This window comes from Bos indicus x Bos taurus, chromosome 9, assembly GCF_003369695.1.
Source record: "Bos indicus x Bos taurus breed Angus x Brahman F1 hybrid chromosome 9, Bos_hybrid_MaternalHap_v2.0, whole genome shotgun sequence".
Lineage (NCBI taxonomy): Eukaryota > Metazoa > Chordata > Mammalia > Artiodactyla > Bovidae > Bos > Bos indicus x Bos taurus.
The window spans coordinates 48,188,234-48,205,655 of NC_040084.1; the positions used below are offsets into that span (position 1 = coordinate 48,188,234).

General features: G+C 36.1%; 1 protein-coding gene across 9 annotated transcripts in view; it reads right to left on the reverse strand.

Moving 5' to 3' along the window:
* Positions 1-17,422, reverse strand: part of GRIK2 (glutamate ionotropic receptor kainate type subunit 2) — a 735,871-nt gene that overhangs the window by 203,165 nt on the left and 515,284 nt on the right. For all 9 annotated transcript variants that reach the window (XM_027551329.1, XM_027551330.1, XM_027551334.1 and 6 more), the window contains one exon: positions 9,048-9,254. In XM_027551329.1, the coding sequence (XP_027407130.1) occupies positions 9,048-9,254 (207 nt within the window). The remainder of the gene's footprint in view (positions 1-9,047; positions 9,255-17,422) is intronic.

Below are 17,422 nucleotides of genomic sequence, written 5' to 3' on the forward strand. Positions count from 1 at the left end.
ATGTTTAATTAATTCTAATATAAAACTACCATTCACAAGACATGGATCATTTAGGTAGGAAAGCACGGAGATATTGGAACATTGAAGGTTCCAATGAATAAATTTTACATTAAAACAACACTAATTTTACTATGATTTAATATAACACTAATATCAATAGCAGCTATAATTCCTACATCTTTCTCATTATATAGTGCCTAAATGTTATGCTTTTTAGTCTTCAAAAGTAATACTCATAACTATAATAAAAACAGAATAAGAAGAGACGAACTTTGAATTTATTAGTTCAAACTTATATATCTGTTTCTTGATTATCTATTATTTGTCATATACTGCATTAGAAAACATATGTGTGTATATAATTCATAATTATTAATATGATATTATAACTATTTTCTTTTTGAGAAGACTAAGGCTTAGAGAGTTTGAAGCAATGGGACCAACGCATATATAGTGAAAAAATTAGGACCTGAACCAACATCTGTCTCACCAAGTACTTACTAGGACACTTTCTGTGCAGCCCTGTTTTGGAAATGATGGGGGAGGAAGGTGTTTTAAGGGGAAAAGCTTATCATTTTCCAAAGACTAACAAGGCTTCAGGGAGCCACTCTCTCCTAATAACTTTCTGAGGTTGTCTTCATATTGCACCATCAAGAATGGTCCCTGGTTAGATTAAAATAAATTTAGAGATCATATCAAACCCTATACATTGAGGATCCTCTCAAGAATGAATGAGAGAGAAGAAGTGGGTAAAAGCAGTTATTACCAAAATAGACTTTCAACTGTCAGGGCAAATTAAAATTAAACATAAGAGACTCAATCCTCTCTACTGAAAATTATCAGAGACCCTTCCCCTTTTCTTAGAATATTTACTTAAGAAAACTTATAATTTTAAGTCTTATCTCTCTCTCTTTTTAACATTTATGAAAAAGTGAAAGTTAGTCAATCAGTCTAGTAACCTTTGTTGTTTTTCAGTGCTGAGTTGTGTCCAATTCTTTGCAACTCCATATGTGTGTTTGTCATTCAGCTGCTTCCAGCTCTTTGTAACCCCATGGACTGTAGCCTGCCAGGTTCCTATGTCCATGGAGTTCTCCATGCAAGAATACTGGAGTGGGTTTCCAGTTCCTTCTCCAGAGAATCTTCCCCAGCCAGAGATCCAAACTGTGCTGTTGCTGTGCTTAGTCATTCAGTCATGTCCAACTCTTTGCAACCCTATGGACTGTAGCCCGCCAGGTTTCTCTGTCCATGGGATTCTCCAGGCAAGAATACTGGTGGGTTGCCATGTCCTCCTCCAGGGATCTTCCCAACCCAGGGATTGAACCCAAGTCTCTGGCATTGCAAGCAGATTCTCTACCGTCTGAACCACCAAGGAAGCCCTTGGAACTCCATAGACTGCATTAATCTTTACAAGTCAGGTAAGCCTCTTGCCAGGTTTCCCACTAGAGGATGCCTTTTTTAAGGACCTTTGAAGTAACTATTTGAAATAGAATCACCAGGGATGGGAGAGAGGCTCAAAAAGGAAGGGATATAAGTATATATATACATATTAGATTCACTTTGTTGTACAGCAGAAAATAACACAATATTGTAAAACAATTATATTCCAATAATAAAAATTAAAAAAAAAGGAATAGAATCACCCAGGAGGAGTGCATCCTAATTCCAAATTTCTGTGGAAATTTCTGTGGATGAGTGCCTAAAATCTACCTGCTGTCATAAAGGTATGAGAAGCTCATTCTTCTACAGTATAATGATCTAATACAGATGGTTAGCCCAGTTTAGTGCAGTCGCTCAGGCATTTCTGACTCTTTGCGATCCCATGAACTGCAGTACGCCAGGCTTCCCTGTCCATCACCAACTCCCAGAGCTTGCTCAAACTCATGTCCATCAAGTCGGTGATGCCATCCAACCATCTAATCCTCTGTCATCCCCTTTTCCTCCAGTTACCAAACAAATTTAATATGAACTAAGTGTGATGAGTAGTACTTTCAAGGCTTCTTGAGGACTAATTCTTTCTCTTCAGAACACATATGTACTATAATGGGTTGCGTCTGCTTGGCTATATAAAAGGCTGATTTTTTTTCTGTCTTTGCCATCTCTTAGCAAATTGCCTACAGTGCACATCACATTCCAGTTTAATGTTTTTCCATAATATTATTTTCTTTTTCTTCTATCTTTGTGAAGACATTTTCGGGGTTGGAAGAAGATATTATTTGTAATTACATTTCTTCATCACAACACCTGAATAAATACAGCCTCTTTATGGTTATGCCCCCTCTACTCGACCATAAATTCAAGAAAGTCTACAAAACTGGATTGGCGCATATCCCGTATAATATAAATATCACTTGCTTCTGCCCCCCAAGTTCACATACAAATGAAAAGTACCATAATTCAGATGCGGCTGACTCTAGCCCACAATTCTAGATGTGGACATACAATCCAGGTGGGGCCATTCCACTAACCACCTCTGTGGTCCCAGCCTTATGGCTTAGTTCACAGATGGGGACATGGTCCTAGTTGGCCCAGTGACACCCCTCCCCCCTCGCCCCAACAAACTAAAAATAGGTTTTGCCGAAACTTTGGCTAAAGGAGATCACTCTCTTTTTAGAAGGAGGACTCTAAGAAATAGATAAACCTAGATTTCTCAGCCTCAATACTACTGGTATTTGGAGCAAGTAACATTTTGTTCTGAAGGCCTAAGTACATTATTCAGAGGCTAGTATTTCTAGCCTCTACCCCTAGTGACAGCAGTAACACCCCTCCCGCCTCCTTAAATTGTGACAATAAATATGTCCCCCAACATTGCCAAATGTCTCCTGGAAAAAAAAAAAAAATTGCCCCGAGTTGAGAACTACTGGCCTAGCACCAACTTGAGCCACCTTTTTGTCACCATGTAGAAAGAAAGTGTTTAAGAATAAAATCAATAAAGAGAGTAAAGCCAAGAGATAACAAGGCAGTGAAAGAGAGACCAATGTATGCAATGGCCTGCTTTAAGCCCCTGGAAGTGAAGTGAAAATCACTGTTGAATGTTTTGTGTAATGCAGGGCTTTAAAAAAATATGTGTTTGTATAAGCTCTATTTAGCCAGGGTTCATACACTTGCAACTCATACAGCCCCAATTGATATTAAAACTACTGTACAACTTTGTTATTGTTTAATCTCTAAGCCATGTCTGAGTCTTTTGAGACCCCAAGGACTGCAGCCCACAGGGCTTCTCTGTCCACGGGATTTCCCAGACAAGAACACTATACAAATTACATGCAAGTAAATAGTATAGATATTAAGTTGGTAATTGAAATGTAATGGTGTTATACAATAAGAATTATGTGGAAACTCATTGCAGGTGGAATTGCTGGAGTCAAGTGAGGAAGCCTCACTGGTGAAGTGTTTCTGAAGCTGAGCAAAAGTAGTTTGGATCAGGTGAGCTAGATGGGAGTTGAGAGGGTTCTGGAGACAGAAAACTAGACTGGAGGCAAAGGAGAACAAGAATGAAAAAAGCCCACATGTGGGTGGAGAGAGCAGAGCAGATGAAAATATACAAAGGTGTGTCAGTTAGAATTTCAACAGAAAATAGGTGCACACTCATATGAGGATACATGAGCAGGATTTATTTACAAAAGGACTAACAGATTCTCAAACTTCAGAGAACATCAGAATATCATCAGGGAGGCTTGTTAAAATAGAGAGTGTCAGATTTCACCAGTTTCAGATCAGGTAGGTCTAGAGTGGGACCTGAAAATGTGCATTTTCAACACGTTTGAAAGTGATACTGATTCTGCGGGTCTATGGAATATACTTTGAGAACTACTGGTAAAGGGAATTTTAAGGAATGGTGTAAGAACCCAAAGCCATTAGCAGCTAAGCTGTAACCACCCCTAAGATCAGAATAAACACAACTATGTAGGGTATAAACTGGAACTGAGAGCAGAACAGAGATTTGTGTAGAGCAGACATGATTGCAAGAAACTGGCATACAATGTGAGGACACAAGCCAATCTAAGACACTATTTCAGAGAATGGAACAAGGAGCAAAATAAATACCCTAACCTTACTCTCCTCTCTGACTTGGACCTTTGGTTGGGAAGCTCTGTTGATTTATTCTATGTGGAACAACCTCCCAATACAAAAAGCAGGGTGGAGAAGGTCTGAGGGTCTGTCTGAAGGGTCAAAAAGATTTCCACAGGAGATAAGCAATAATCAATGCAGTTCAATTCAGTCACTCAGTTGTGTCCACTCTTTGCAACCCCATGAACTGCAGCACACCAGGCCTCCCTGTCCATCACCAACTCCCAGAGTCCACCTAAACCCATGTCCATTGAGTCGGTGATGCCATCCATCCATCTCATCCTCTGTCGTCCCCTTCTCTTCCTGCCCTCAATCTTTCCCAGCATCAGGGTCTTTTCAAATGAGTCAGCTCTTCGCATCAGGTAGCCAAAGTACTGGAGTTTCAGCTTCAACATCAGTCCTACCAATGAACACCCAGGACTGATCTCCTTTAGGATGGACTGGTTGGATCTCCTTGCAGTCCAAGGGACTAGGGCTTGTAAATATGTTATATAGTCGGTTCTATATCCTTCAGACAGTGAAAACTACTGAGAGATTGTGTGCAAAGGAGGGGCATGATCAGATTTCTCTTTCTTAAACAAGACTGTAGTTGAAAATATGAATAGATACCAGATTAGAGAGCTTCCTTGGTGGCTTAGATGGTAAAGCATTTGCCTGCAATGCAGGAGACCTGGGCTTGATCCCTAGGTCAGGAAGATCCCCTGGAAAAGAGGATGGCTATCCACTCTAGTATTCTTACCTGGAGAATTCCATGGACAGAGGAGCCTGGCAGGCTATACAGTCCATGGGGTAGCAAAGAGTGGGACACAACTGAGCGACTAAAGACACTTTCACTAGATTAGAAGGAAACAATTCTCATATGGGGCTCTTAATCCATGTAATAATGGAGCTGGAGAGAAATGGGTAGCTTTCAGAATCATTTAAGAAGCACACTTAATATACATTGCAAACATGATACTAAATTTTTGGCTTGGGAAAACTATTGAACTGTTCATGCCACTTATTGATATATGAAACTCTTCAGAAGGAACAGATTCAGAAGAAATGAATAATACCTTTAGCCTGGAACATGCTTCCTTTGAGATGCTTACGAGACATTCGCATGGAAAATATACGAGAGGTAGTTAGATATATGGGTTGAAAGCTCAGGGCTGAAGATATAGAATGGAGAAATTTCAGAATGAGAATGGTAATCAAGCTCTGAAAGAGGATAATTTTATCTAAGAAAAGTAAGGAGTGGGAGAAGTTCAGGGTGTTGATTAGTAGTTCAGTTACTACTTTACGTTTAAATTAGCATATTCATGAACATGCAAACTAAGTTGAGGTGGTACAAGGAAAAATACACTGACTACAGTCATCATTCTAGTTTAATGTGACATATGCTAAACATTAAAAACTAAGGCTAAGCCAACAGTATGTATCATGAGGAAAGTATCAAGAAAGGGTATATTGAAATAGGATAGTACTTTAGCACAGAAAAAAATAGAAAGTGAAGTGACAGGTATGACACCGAGAAAAAAATGATTAAATAACTTAAAAGCTTTATCAATGGTCTCAACTCAATACCAAAAATACTTTTTGAGAAATAAATATCAAATAATAAAACCTTCCTTACTATCCCTTCATTTGGTGTACAGTTATCTTTTATGCTATAGCTCTATTCATATAACCTAACCTTCATTTTCTACTTTATAGTTCTCTTAAAGGAACATGCAGGTACAAAATCAAGAAAAAATAAATTCTAGAAACATAAAACTTCTAATCAATTTTGAATCTCAAAAAACTTAAATAAAAGAACATTAATTAAGCACACATGACAAATATAAAGCATAAAGGGATTGGTTTGGCATAAAGGCATTAGTGATATAATATTTTTGTGTTTTGACTAAAATAAAAGTCTCCCATAAGTTAGTTATTCATATAACTCTATAGTGAATATTCATTGTATTGGTCTGTATAGCATCCAGTCCACTTTCTTCAAGTATAAGCAACCTAATTTTCCTCTAAAAACCCAGTTTCCCAACTCCATATAGTTTTAATCTTCACTGGTGGTCCAGTGGTTGAGAATCCACCTTCCAATGCAGTGAAAGTGGGTTTGATCCTTTGTCAGGGAACTAAAGTCCCACAAACCCCAGGGGGAACTACGAAGATCCCTCATGCTGCAACTAAGCCCAGTTGCAGCCAAAAAATTAATTAATTAATAATTAATTAATTAAGGTATTGACCCTACCTCCTAGTTTCTTGTGAGTATATTCCTAGAATAATCAATGAGAATACCATTTCCCTCTGAATTGGATAATTGGCACAGAATTTAGTTTATGAAATGGCAACTCACTCCAGTATCTCTTGCCTGGGAAATCTCATGGACAGAGGAGCCTGGTGGGCTACAGTCCATGGGGTCACAGAGAGTTGGGCAGAACTGAAGTGACTTAGCATTCACAAAGGTCAGGAAGGGGCTTCCCCAATAGTTCAGCAGGTAAAGAATCTGTCTGCAATGCAGGAGACACAGGAGATGTGGGTGTGATCCCTGGGTTGGGAAGATCCCCTGGAGAAGGAAATGGCAACCCTGTCCAGTAGTCTTGCCCGGAGAATCCCCCAGACTGAGGACCCTTCCAAACAGGTGTAAACAATTGGACATGACTAACTACCCACACACACATAGGTCAGGCAAATAAAACTGAATTTGGAGTTTTTGATAAAATTATACCTTCTGGGTGTTCTATTTCTACCTAGATGGTTAATCTAGAACTGCTGGTAGCAGTTGTTGTTGTCACCTATTGAGAAGCCCATGTCTAAGAGTAAGACAAATATAAGGAAGTGAGAACTAAATTGAGGCAAAAGATAAGAGAAATGAACTATTAATATTCCAAATCTAGCCACACTACCTCTAGACTTCACAGAGATGCAAACCAGTAAATTACTTAAACCATCTTGAGTTAGGTTTATGAAAGTAATTGTTATATTAATATAAACTAATGGAAGGAAAGTTATGACCAACCTAGATAGCATATTCAAAAGCAGAGACATTACTTTGCCAACAAAGGTCCGTCTAGTCAAGGCTGTGGTTTTTCCAGTGGTCATGTATGGACGTGAGAGTTGGACTTTAAAGAAAGCTGAGTGCTGAAGAATTGATGCTTTTGAACTGTGGTGCTGGAGAAGACTCTTGAGAGTCCCTTGGACTGCAAGGAGGTTCAACCAGTCCATCTTAAAGAAGATCAGTCCTGGGTGTTCATTGGAAGGACTGATGCTGAAGCTGAAACTCCAGTACTTTGGCCAATCATGCGAAGAACTGACTCATTAGAAAAGACCCTGATGCTGGGAGGGATTGGGGGCAGGAGGAGAAAGGGATGACAGAGGATGAGATGGCTGGATGGCATCACCAACTCGATGGACATGAGTTTGGGTAAACCCAGGAGTTGGTGATGGATAGGGAGGCCTGGCGTGCTGCAATTCATGGGGTCGCAAAGAGTCGGACACAACTGAGTGACTGAACTGAACTGAACATACAGTTTAAGGTTTTATATTTGATCCCAAATCATGTATATGTTCATCATCTTTCAATGTATTTTACAAAGTTAAAACATAAATGTCCCATATAAGTAGAATTTGTGAGAAATAACTGATCAAGTCTAGGAGTTCAGGAACTTACAGAGTAAATTCCAAGTCATTAGAAGAAATATACTGAAATTTTGAAGAAAATTGGGGTTTCCTTGTGGCTCAGCTGGTAAAGAATCTGCCTGCAATGCAGGAGACCTGGGAAGATCCCCTGCAGAAGCGAAAGGCTACCCACACCATTATTCTGGCCTGGAGAATTCTGTGGATTGTATAGTCCATGGGGTCACAAAGAGTTGGACACGACTGAGCAACTTTCATTGACTTCACGTTGAAGAAATTTTAAAATGGTAATCTGTTCCTAACCATTGTCTAATATCCCTTTCTTGACAGATAGATAGGTAGATAGCTAGACAGATCTCCTTTATTCTTTTTCTTGATGATGAACTTTGTAATTACTGGCAAAGTATCTTCAAAATGTTTTGAAAATTGCCTATATTTGCTACTTCCATTAAGTAAGAATTTTTATTTAGGATACAACTCACAATGTTTTTTAAAAGAAAATTATTTAAATAACTTTGCTTAATTCTTTACAATAATTATGTGCCTTAATATTAAGGAAAATGTCAAAATATGCTTAAATGCTACAAAACACATAGTCAAATATTATGTTATGATGTTTAAAAGAGTTTTTTCAAATAGATGAATTAATTAACACTGCCAACTGACAAATTATGAAATAATGTTTTCCTAACCAAGAATAAATGCCTGAATTATTTCTTAAAAAATAAAATATCTAGGGGGGCTCAGGATGGTGAAGACACGCACACCCATGGCTGATTCATGTCAATGTATGGCAAAAACCACTACAATATTGTTAAGTAATTAGCCTCCAGTTAAAATAAACAAATTAAAAATAAATAAATAAATAAAATATCTGTCATTCTGCTCTAATATGCTTAATATTTTTGCTTTATTTTTATATAGTATTTGATTCTAGATTTTTTTGTACAGATATCTTTCATCTTTAAAGACAATAAATATATTATCCTAGTACAGAAAATTTTTATCATGAAATTTAGAATTTGTACCACCTATTCTCTCCATTGATTAGAAAGCTAATATTATGAAAGTGAAAAAGAAATTTATTATTAAAAAACTGAATTCCATCTTATAAATCAAGACCAAAATTTCAAGATATTAAACCACTAACTACTAGTTAATTTAAGATAGACACATGTCTCTAATAGAATTATATTCATCCCTTATATTCTTTATGCTTGACAAAAATAATATATACTTTGAATAACATTATCGAAAAAGTAAATACATCACTGTTCTTTGACTTTATTAACCCTTGACCATCAAAAAAAGGTAAATCTAATAAACATCTTCCAAAGGTAGTAAGAATGAGAAAAGGGACTTACATGATCAATTAGTTCACGGACCATTCCATTCCATTGTCCATTGGCATCATCCTGGGCTCCATATTTTCCATCCTCCACAAGTCTAATTTCATATGTAAAGCCAAGGATTGTAGATAGCTCTCTGAGGAGGTCAATGCAATAGCCCTCAAATCGATCATTTCCATAAAGAGGTTTGTCAGACTTTTTAAACAGAACATAGGGTTCCTCCTGGAAATAGTGAACATGAAGGTAGGAAGTGTCAGTTAATCATGAAACTATTACAAAAATTATAACTTTGGTAATAAGTTGGTAAAGAGAGAAAATTCCACATTAATTTAAAGCAGTCAATTTTATTTTTTTTCTCATTGTGATTAGCATAGGTTGAGACACTAAGAAGGCATATTACTTTGAGAACACTTATGTCTCATAAGAGATATTTTAATATAACATCAACACAATTATATAATAAAATGATATGTTATATATATTATACCACATCTTATATCACATATGATAAATAATATATAAAATGATTACATACTATATAATATATAATACCAAGATATAATTTCAATATATTATATTTAATTACAATATATGATTACAATATTCCAATTTGAATTATACCAAATAATTAATTTCAAGTGCACTGTTTTAGTGAGATTTATTGATAAAAGAATGAAAAAAGTCATTATCTAATTGCCTACCATGTGCTAATAACTGAATTAGGCACTTATATATACATTATCTCATTCTTTATCTCATTCTGTTCTAAGAACTATCAAAATTACAACCATTATAATTATAAAAGAAAAAACAATAGCTTACTTTAGAGTATAGATGAAGAAACTAACACATATCAAGTGATTATGCATTCATCCAACATTTTATTGAGCACCTAATATAATTCCTGAATCATGAAGTTTATGGTATAGAAGAAGAAAGCAATAATAAATGCCTAAATGAACAGAACCCATTACTTCTGATGCTGATCAATCGTATAAAAACATAAACTAGTGCAATAAGACATTGAATGAAATATCAAGGTACTTGCAAGATAAGAGAAGACAAAATTGACTAATATGTCTGGAAACCTTTTCTGAGGAGATGAAACATGCACTAGAACTTAAAAGACGAGAAGGAGTCTAGCCATTTGAAAATCTGAAAGACGAGCATTCCAAGCCAAGGACACAGCAGTAAAAACCCTGAGATCAATATGACACTAGAGTGTATCAGGAAGAGGACAACAGCTATCAATATGATTGAAGTCACATGTAGTAGGTGAGGGAATTAGTTGAACAAGGTAAAAATGAAGAGCAAATGAAAGTGAAAGGCGCTCAGTCATGTCCTACTGTTTGCAACCCCATGGACTATATATTCGATGGAATTCTCCAGGCCAGAATACTGGAGTGGGTAGCCTTTCCCTTCTCCAGGAGATCTTCCCAACCCAGGGATGGAACTCAGGTCTCCCCCATTGCAGGTGGATTCTTTACCAGCTGAACCACAAGGGAAGCCCAAGAATCCTGGAGTGGGTAGCCTATTCCTTGTCCAGGGGATCTTCCTGACCCAGGAGTTGAACTGGGGGCTCCTGCATTGCAGGCAAATTCTTTACCAACTGAGCTATGAGGGAAACCCAATGAAAAGCAAGTGAGGAGCCAAATCTTATAAGGCTTTACAAAGCAGGCCCTATCAAATACTGTATGTTTAACCAAGCACTAAGAAAATCCATTTATCAGCATATTTTATTGGAAGTGGGTGGAACATGATATGACAGATTGTCCTATAACTAAACCAGGGAAGTTTAGTTATTATTCACAGGTCCACCTATTTCACAGTGGACAAAGCCTCTGGAAGTTTCTCTCTAGAGTAAGATGTTGCAAAGTGAAAAAGTTTGGGAGACCCCCATGCCAATCCATTTAGCAAGCAATCACCCTCTTCCCAACCGCTGGAGAATATCAGTCATCTCATAAAGGCCATCACACCAAAAGATGTTTTGGACCAACAGCAATGTGTCAGCTTGCCCATACTCATCTCAGAAACAAGACTAATTCCATCTCTCTTCCCATCTCCTTTGACCTGGCTTATCCCTACTGTTTCTTGCACACTCTAACTTTCCTGCTCTTCTGATATTCCATTGTGTAAAAGAAGTCCTGCTCAAAGACCAGCACCTTATTCCACATCTCACTTCCCTGGAATATCATATGCACATTGATTCATTATAGTATCTCCATACTTAATACAATACTTGGCACATAATATGTGCAAAGAAAATATTAATTGTATAAATGATAAATTAATTTTCTGACTCAGTTTTCTTGTCTCTAAGTTGATTCAACAATGCTTTTAAGTTGTTTTGAGAATTCAACAAAAGGAACATAGCAGATATAGCTTAATATTATTTCATTATTTTAGATGCAATAATTTTCCATGGAGTCTAATAGACTTTATTTCTATAGCAGTTTTAGATTTACAGTAAAACTAAATGGAAAGTTCAGAGTTCCCATAAACCCCCTGCCATCATGCATGCCAAGCCTCCTCCTTTACCAGCATCCCCCACCAGATTGATACACTTGTTATTTTTAATGAGCCTACAATGATACATAATTACCAGTGAACACCCATAATTGATATTAGGATTGTATTTTCTATAGGTTTTATCAAGTATATAATGACATGTAGTTCACCATTATAGCAACATACAGAATAATTTCACTGCCCAAAAAGTCCTCTGTGCTCTATTAATGCCTTCCTCTCCTCCAAACCCTGGCAACTGCTAATCTTTTTTGTCTACAGTTTTCTCTTTTTCAGATGTCATATAATTGGATTCATACTATACTAAGTATGTAGCCTTTTCATATTGGCTTTTTTCACCTAGTAATATACATTTATGTTTCTTCCAAATCTCTTTATGGTTTGATGGTTCATTTCTTTCAAGTGCTGAATAATATCCCATTATCTGAATGTACCACAGTTTGTTGATCCATTCATCTACTGAAAGACATCTTGGTTGCTTCCAAGTTTTGTCAATTATGAATAAAGCTGCTACAAACATTCATGCGCAGGTTTTTGTATGGATATAAGTTTCAACACATTCGGATAAACAGAGGTGCATTCAATTGTTACATCATACAAGAGTATATTTAGTCTTGCTAGAAACTGCCAAAATGTCTTCCAAATTAGTTGTACCAGTGGAGTTCGCCACCAGCAATGAATGAGAGTTCCTGTTGTTGTACACCCTCAACAGCATTTGGTGGTGTCAGTTTTCTGGATTTTATTCATTCTAACAGGTATGTAGTGATTTTTCAATGTTTCCTTATTTCACAATTCTCTACAGAAAGATGATATTGAGCATCTTTCCCTATGGTTCAACTGAGTTTCATTAGGACTCTTTTACAATCGTCATTTTTCAAAGAGGTTAATTTTCCCAGGCCACACAGCTGATAAGAAATAAAGAACACCTAAGAGGAGTCAAAGGATAGATTTTCACTCAGGTTTTCTAAATTCCGAGATGCATGCTTTCCCACAATCTCACATTTCTTTCTAAACTATTTAGGTAATTTGTGGAACACCCACATATGCTGCTTTCCTGGTGTCTTAGAGGGTAAAGTATCTGCCTGCAATGCGGGAGACCCGGGTTAGATAGGAGACCCAGGTTAAATCCGAGAACCGGGTTAAATCCCTGGGTCAGGAAAATCCCCTGGAGAAGGAAATGGCAACCCACTCCAGTACTCTTGCCTGAAAAATCCCATGTATGGTAGAGCCTGGTAGGCTACAATCCATGGGGTCGCAAGGAGTCAGACACAACTGAGCGACTTCACACTTTCATATATGCTGCATTTTTAAATGGAATTAGTTAAAACACATAGAAATCAGAAATTAATATGTAATTAAATTCAAAGTTAGATATTTGGGCTTACCAAAAGGTAAAAAGTACATTTAGGATCCTGTCTAATTTTTATATGGGGTTACCTGGTGGCTCAGTTATAAAGAATCCACCTTCAATGCAGGAGATGCAGGTTGGATCCCTGGGTTGGGAAGATCCCCTGGAGTAGGGCATAATAACCCACTCCAGTATTCTTGCCTGGAGAATCGCAGGGACAGAGTCCCTCGAGGGCTACAGTCCAAAGAGTTGGACATGACTAAAGCGGCTTAGCATGCACACACTAATTTTTAGGTACTATGTGATCACGTATAAAATGTATTTCCCAGGGATACAGAGTGCTGCAAATCTGACAGATATAGTCCTCTTGCACCCTTAGGGATATTATACTCATTTTCCTCTCTACACTTCCTGGCTTTCTAATCTTTAAAGTTGGATAACACATGTTCGTGGATCATAAGTTAAATGCCCTTGTTATCTGGGGAGAAGAGGGAAGCCCTGCAGCTGAACAGCTTTCTTGTGCTAGGTATTCACAGTTCAGGCACAGTCAGTTAGCTCTTTTTCTGCTGCCCCACAATAATTTTTACCATAATATTTATCATATTGAGTAGGGAGTGCTGATTTACATATATATCTTCTGAACTAGAATTGAGCCATTTATATGGCAAGATAGGAGCCATTTATACAGCAAATTTGCATCAAAAGCACCAAACATCACCAGGCACATAGCAGGGTTGCAAATAAATGACTGTGTAATGAACTGAATGGAAATGGACTGCTATGGTCAACTGCAGAAACCAAGGCAACTTGAACTTGAAGGAAACATTTTATAAGACAGCTAAGTTCTATGGGGTTTGGGGATGGTGGTAACAAATCCTCAGGTTCCTAACCAATGGCCAGGGGTTTAGGGACTTGAGAAGAACATATCATGTTCCCCTTAAGAGGAAGGAACAGCGAGAACATTTCTGGCTGGTGGAATGCGGGACAAAGAAGCATTTTGGTACAAAAATTATCAAATTCATATTTCGGTTGCAGTCAGTTTCTGATTTATAAGTAAACAAATGTGTATTATTTTTATTTAAAAGTCCACAGGTTGACCATTTTTCAAGCTCCAGACACTAAGTAACAGCACTAACATTTTCCAAGTGTTTAACTACTGCCCATTCCTGTTCTAAACGCTTTTCCTTGGATTAATTTATTTATTTCTCATTACAGGCAAGTGAGGTCAGTGATATTATTATTAATTTTTATATTTTACAGATAAATAAACTAAGGGCTGGAGTGCCAAGTGTTTTGCCTAAGGTCAACAGCCAGCATACAACCTAGGCAATTGGACTACTGAATCACTTACCTTTCTACTATACTTCCCACATTAAATAGTTCCTAGTGATGGTTTCCAAACTGCATATAAATGCATAATTATACAGGGCTCATTAGCTAACTTAACTTGTATGGTCTGGTTTTATTATTACTTTTTCCATCAACTGGGATTAGTCATTAGTATACTGCATGCAAAATGGTAATATATTTATTAATTGTACAATGCAATCAAAATGAAATTGGTGAACAATAGAAGTAAATATATAATCCTAAGACTTCATTTTCTACATAATAAATTATTTTCTTTCCAAATAAAAACACATATTTTTATCACAATATTTGAAGAATTTGTAAAAATAGGGAATTCCCTGGCTGTCCAGTAGTTAGGATGCTCTGCTTTCACTGCAGAAGACACAGGTTCTATCCTTGGCTGGGGAACTAAGATCCTGCATGACAGTGCAGCCAGATAAACAAATAAAAATAAAATATAATAATTTGTAAGAATAGCATATTTTCAGCCCAACAGATTTAGGAAGCAACATATTAGTGTCTAAAAAGTGTTTTCCCCCTATTTACACTATTAAGTTATGATTGTCTCTATTTAAAAATTTTGCTCCAAAATATTTATGATATACTTTTCATACAACCTTACCTGAACATTGGAGAAAATATGATAAACGTTAGTGATTACTTAAAAGTGCATAAGGCAAAAAGACATACATGTACAAGGTACAAAAGCAAAGCAAAAATTCCAAAAATTATTGTGCTATTTAAATGTCACCCATCCAGCTTTTTGTAGTAACCATCCTACCTATTAATTTGATTTCCTTCACTTATCAGAATAAGAAAACCTCTGTCATAGGCAAATAAATGTGTTGATCTCTGTGAGATTAAAAAGCCTATTTAAATGTATATTTTAAACAGGTTTTCATATCACTAGGAAAAAATATGTTGTCTGAGTGCATCTTTTTAGTATTTATGTGTCTCCACAGTGTCTAATATCATTCTTCCCATATTTAATTCTGAGAAGTAAGACACTCTTTTCCAGCTGTGATTCCTATCTCCAGCTACACTGTGTCACAAGATAGTTTACATCGAGTTATGACTCTCCTTTAGACTCTTTCTCTGTTTCACACAGCACAAGGATAAATAATAACCTCGTGTAAGAAAAGAAAAATGATACCAGAAGCAATTACTGTACCACATACTGAGTTCAATGAATAATATGATAAAACTCTCCTGGGCAACTTTACTGGTTTTTCACATAGTCTTAAATCTCCACATCAGCATTTGCCAGAGGTAAAGGCACTTCATTCCACTGGCATCTGTAATAAGGATTTGTCAGCATTTCTACTATCAACCCCAGTTTTAAGGAACCTAATAACTCATGTATTTTTATCTGTATTAGACTGGGATTTGACACAGAATAAACCCAAAATGAAGTTCTGAAAAAGTAAAATATGTTTAAGGTTAAGGGTAACAAAATGTTTTATTTAAATATAATAAAATTTTATACTTTTTAAATGTATAACTCATATATCCCTCAGCCCTTGTCTAAAAAGATATAAATGATCTTTTTCATGTGTGTTAACCCTTGATTATCATTGTCTTAAATAATTTAAAAACATTAAAGATACTAAGATGCAAATTAATTTTCTATGATATGTATAAAATATCCCCTACTATTACAATGATAAGAATAATAACTAATTTATTTATTTATTCAAACATATATCAAACTCTTATTGTGATACATACTCCTTTAGGCTCCAGGCTAACAATGAAAATCAAAACAAAACAATACCTAAAATCCCAGCCCTTATGGAACTCTCAATCTAGTGATGAATTTAAAGTTTTTATCTATTTTAAATAATTTTGTATTATTTAGTGGCTACTTTGATTCATTAATTACCAGAAGAAAAATATCACTAGAGAGTACGTTTTTGAGAAACATGACTCTGTCTTAGAACATTCGAGTGTGTATCAGGATCTATGACCTTCAATTCATTTCTTTGGGAAGACAGAAATGGATATTCGGTTAGCCCCAATCAGGTTTGGAATTTAACCAAAACTCTTTTAAAAATGTGTTTGCAGAAGCCAGCTAAAACTGCATTTGTTTATGGGTAACAATATCCTTGCCTATGAAGTATTTATATTTTATGAATTTATATTTATATTGTTAATGCCACTTAAGGGCTAGCAAAAAATACCTTTTTAATAGTATTCATATGAACCAAATGAAAAAGACACATGTTTATACTAGTAATATCATGTTAAACTTATGGAGATTAAAACTTAAAACTGAACAGTTTATATTTTCCCAAGGAATCATTTATTTCTTTCTATTTTCTGACCTCTATACTCTTTGTGTCCTATCACTGCCCTCATACTGAAAGAATTACATAATAAATAATAAGAGAACAACCTAATTAACAGAATGTGGAAATCAAGTAGGTGCCACAAAGTTGATTAGAAGTAAAAGGCAAATGACTGGGCAGCATGAACAGTGGCAGAATGATGCTGATGAAGTTGAATTCTGAGGGCGGTGAGTCAGTTCTTTGAAAGTGTAGAAAGTATAACTTAATATAAGAAGAAAAAAAAAAAAAAAAAACTCAACATCTGGCCCTGGGAAACTCGAAGGAGGCAAATGAAGAATCATGCTTTCAAAAGGGAGATTAAGGATGAAAAAACACTATCATACACAGCAATACCAAGAAGATGGATATTTCTTTAACAAATAAGTTATCAACTCACTGTAACTATCTGACCATGGCTTATCTCATTGCTCAAATAAACAACATCCATGGATAGAGTAAGAACACATAATAAATAATGCAAACATGTGAAGAAAATGCTTATGATAACAGTAAGGATGTTTTCTCATTACTAAAATATGCTCTCAGTTGGCATGTTTTGATTTTAACTGGCTATCACCATTCTTAAATGGAATAGTGACCTAGAAGTAAAAACAGCAACTCTGAAGATGATCAATGAATGACCATGCTTCTCTAACACAGTATATTACACGTTGTTAGATGACGTTTAACAAGATGCATGTAGATATCTACATTTAATAATCTAATGTTAAAATATAAATGTAAAATAGTTTTATTGTTCATCCATCCATTCATCCACTAATGCATCAATCATGCATGCACTAATGAAATATTTGTATGCAAATTTTGTATACCAATTT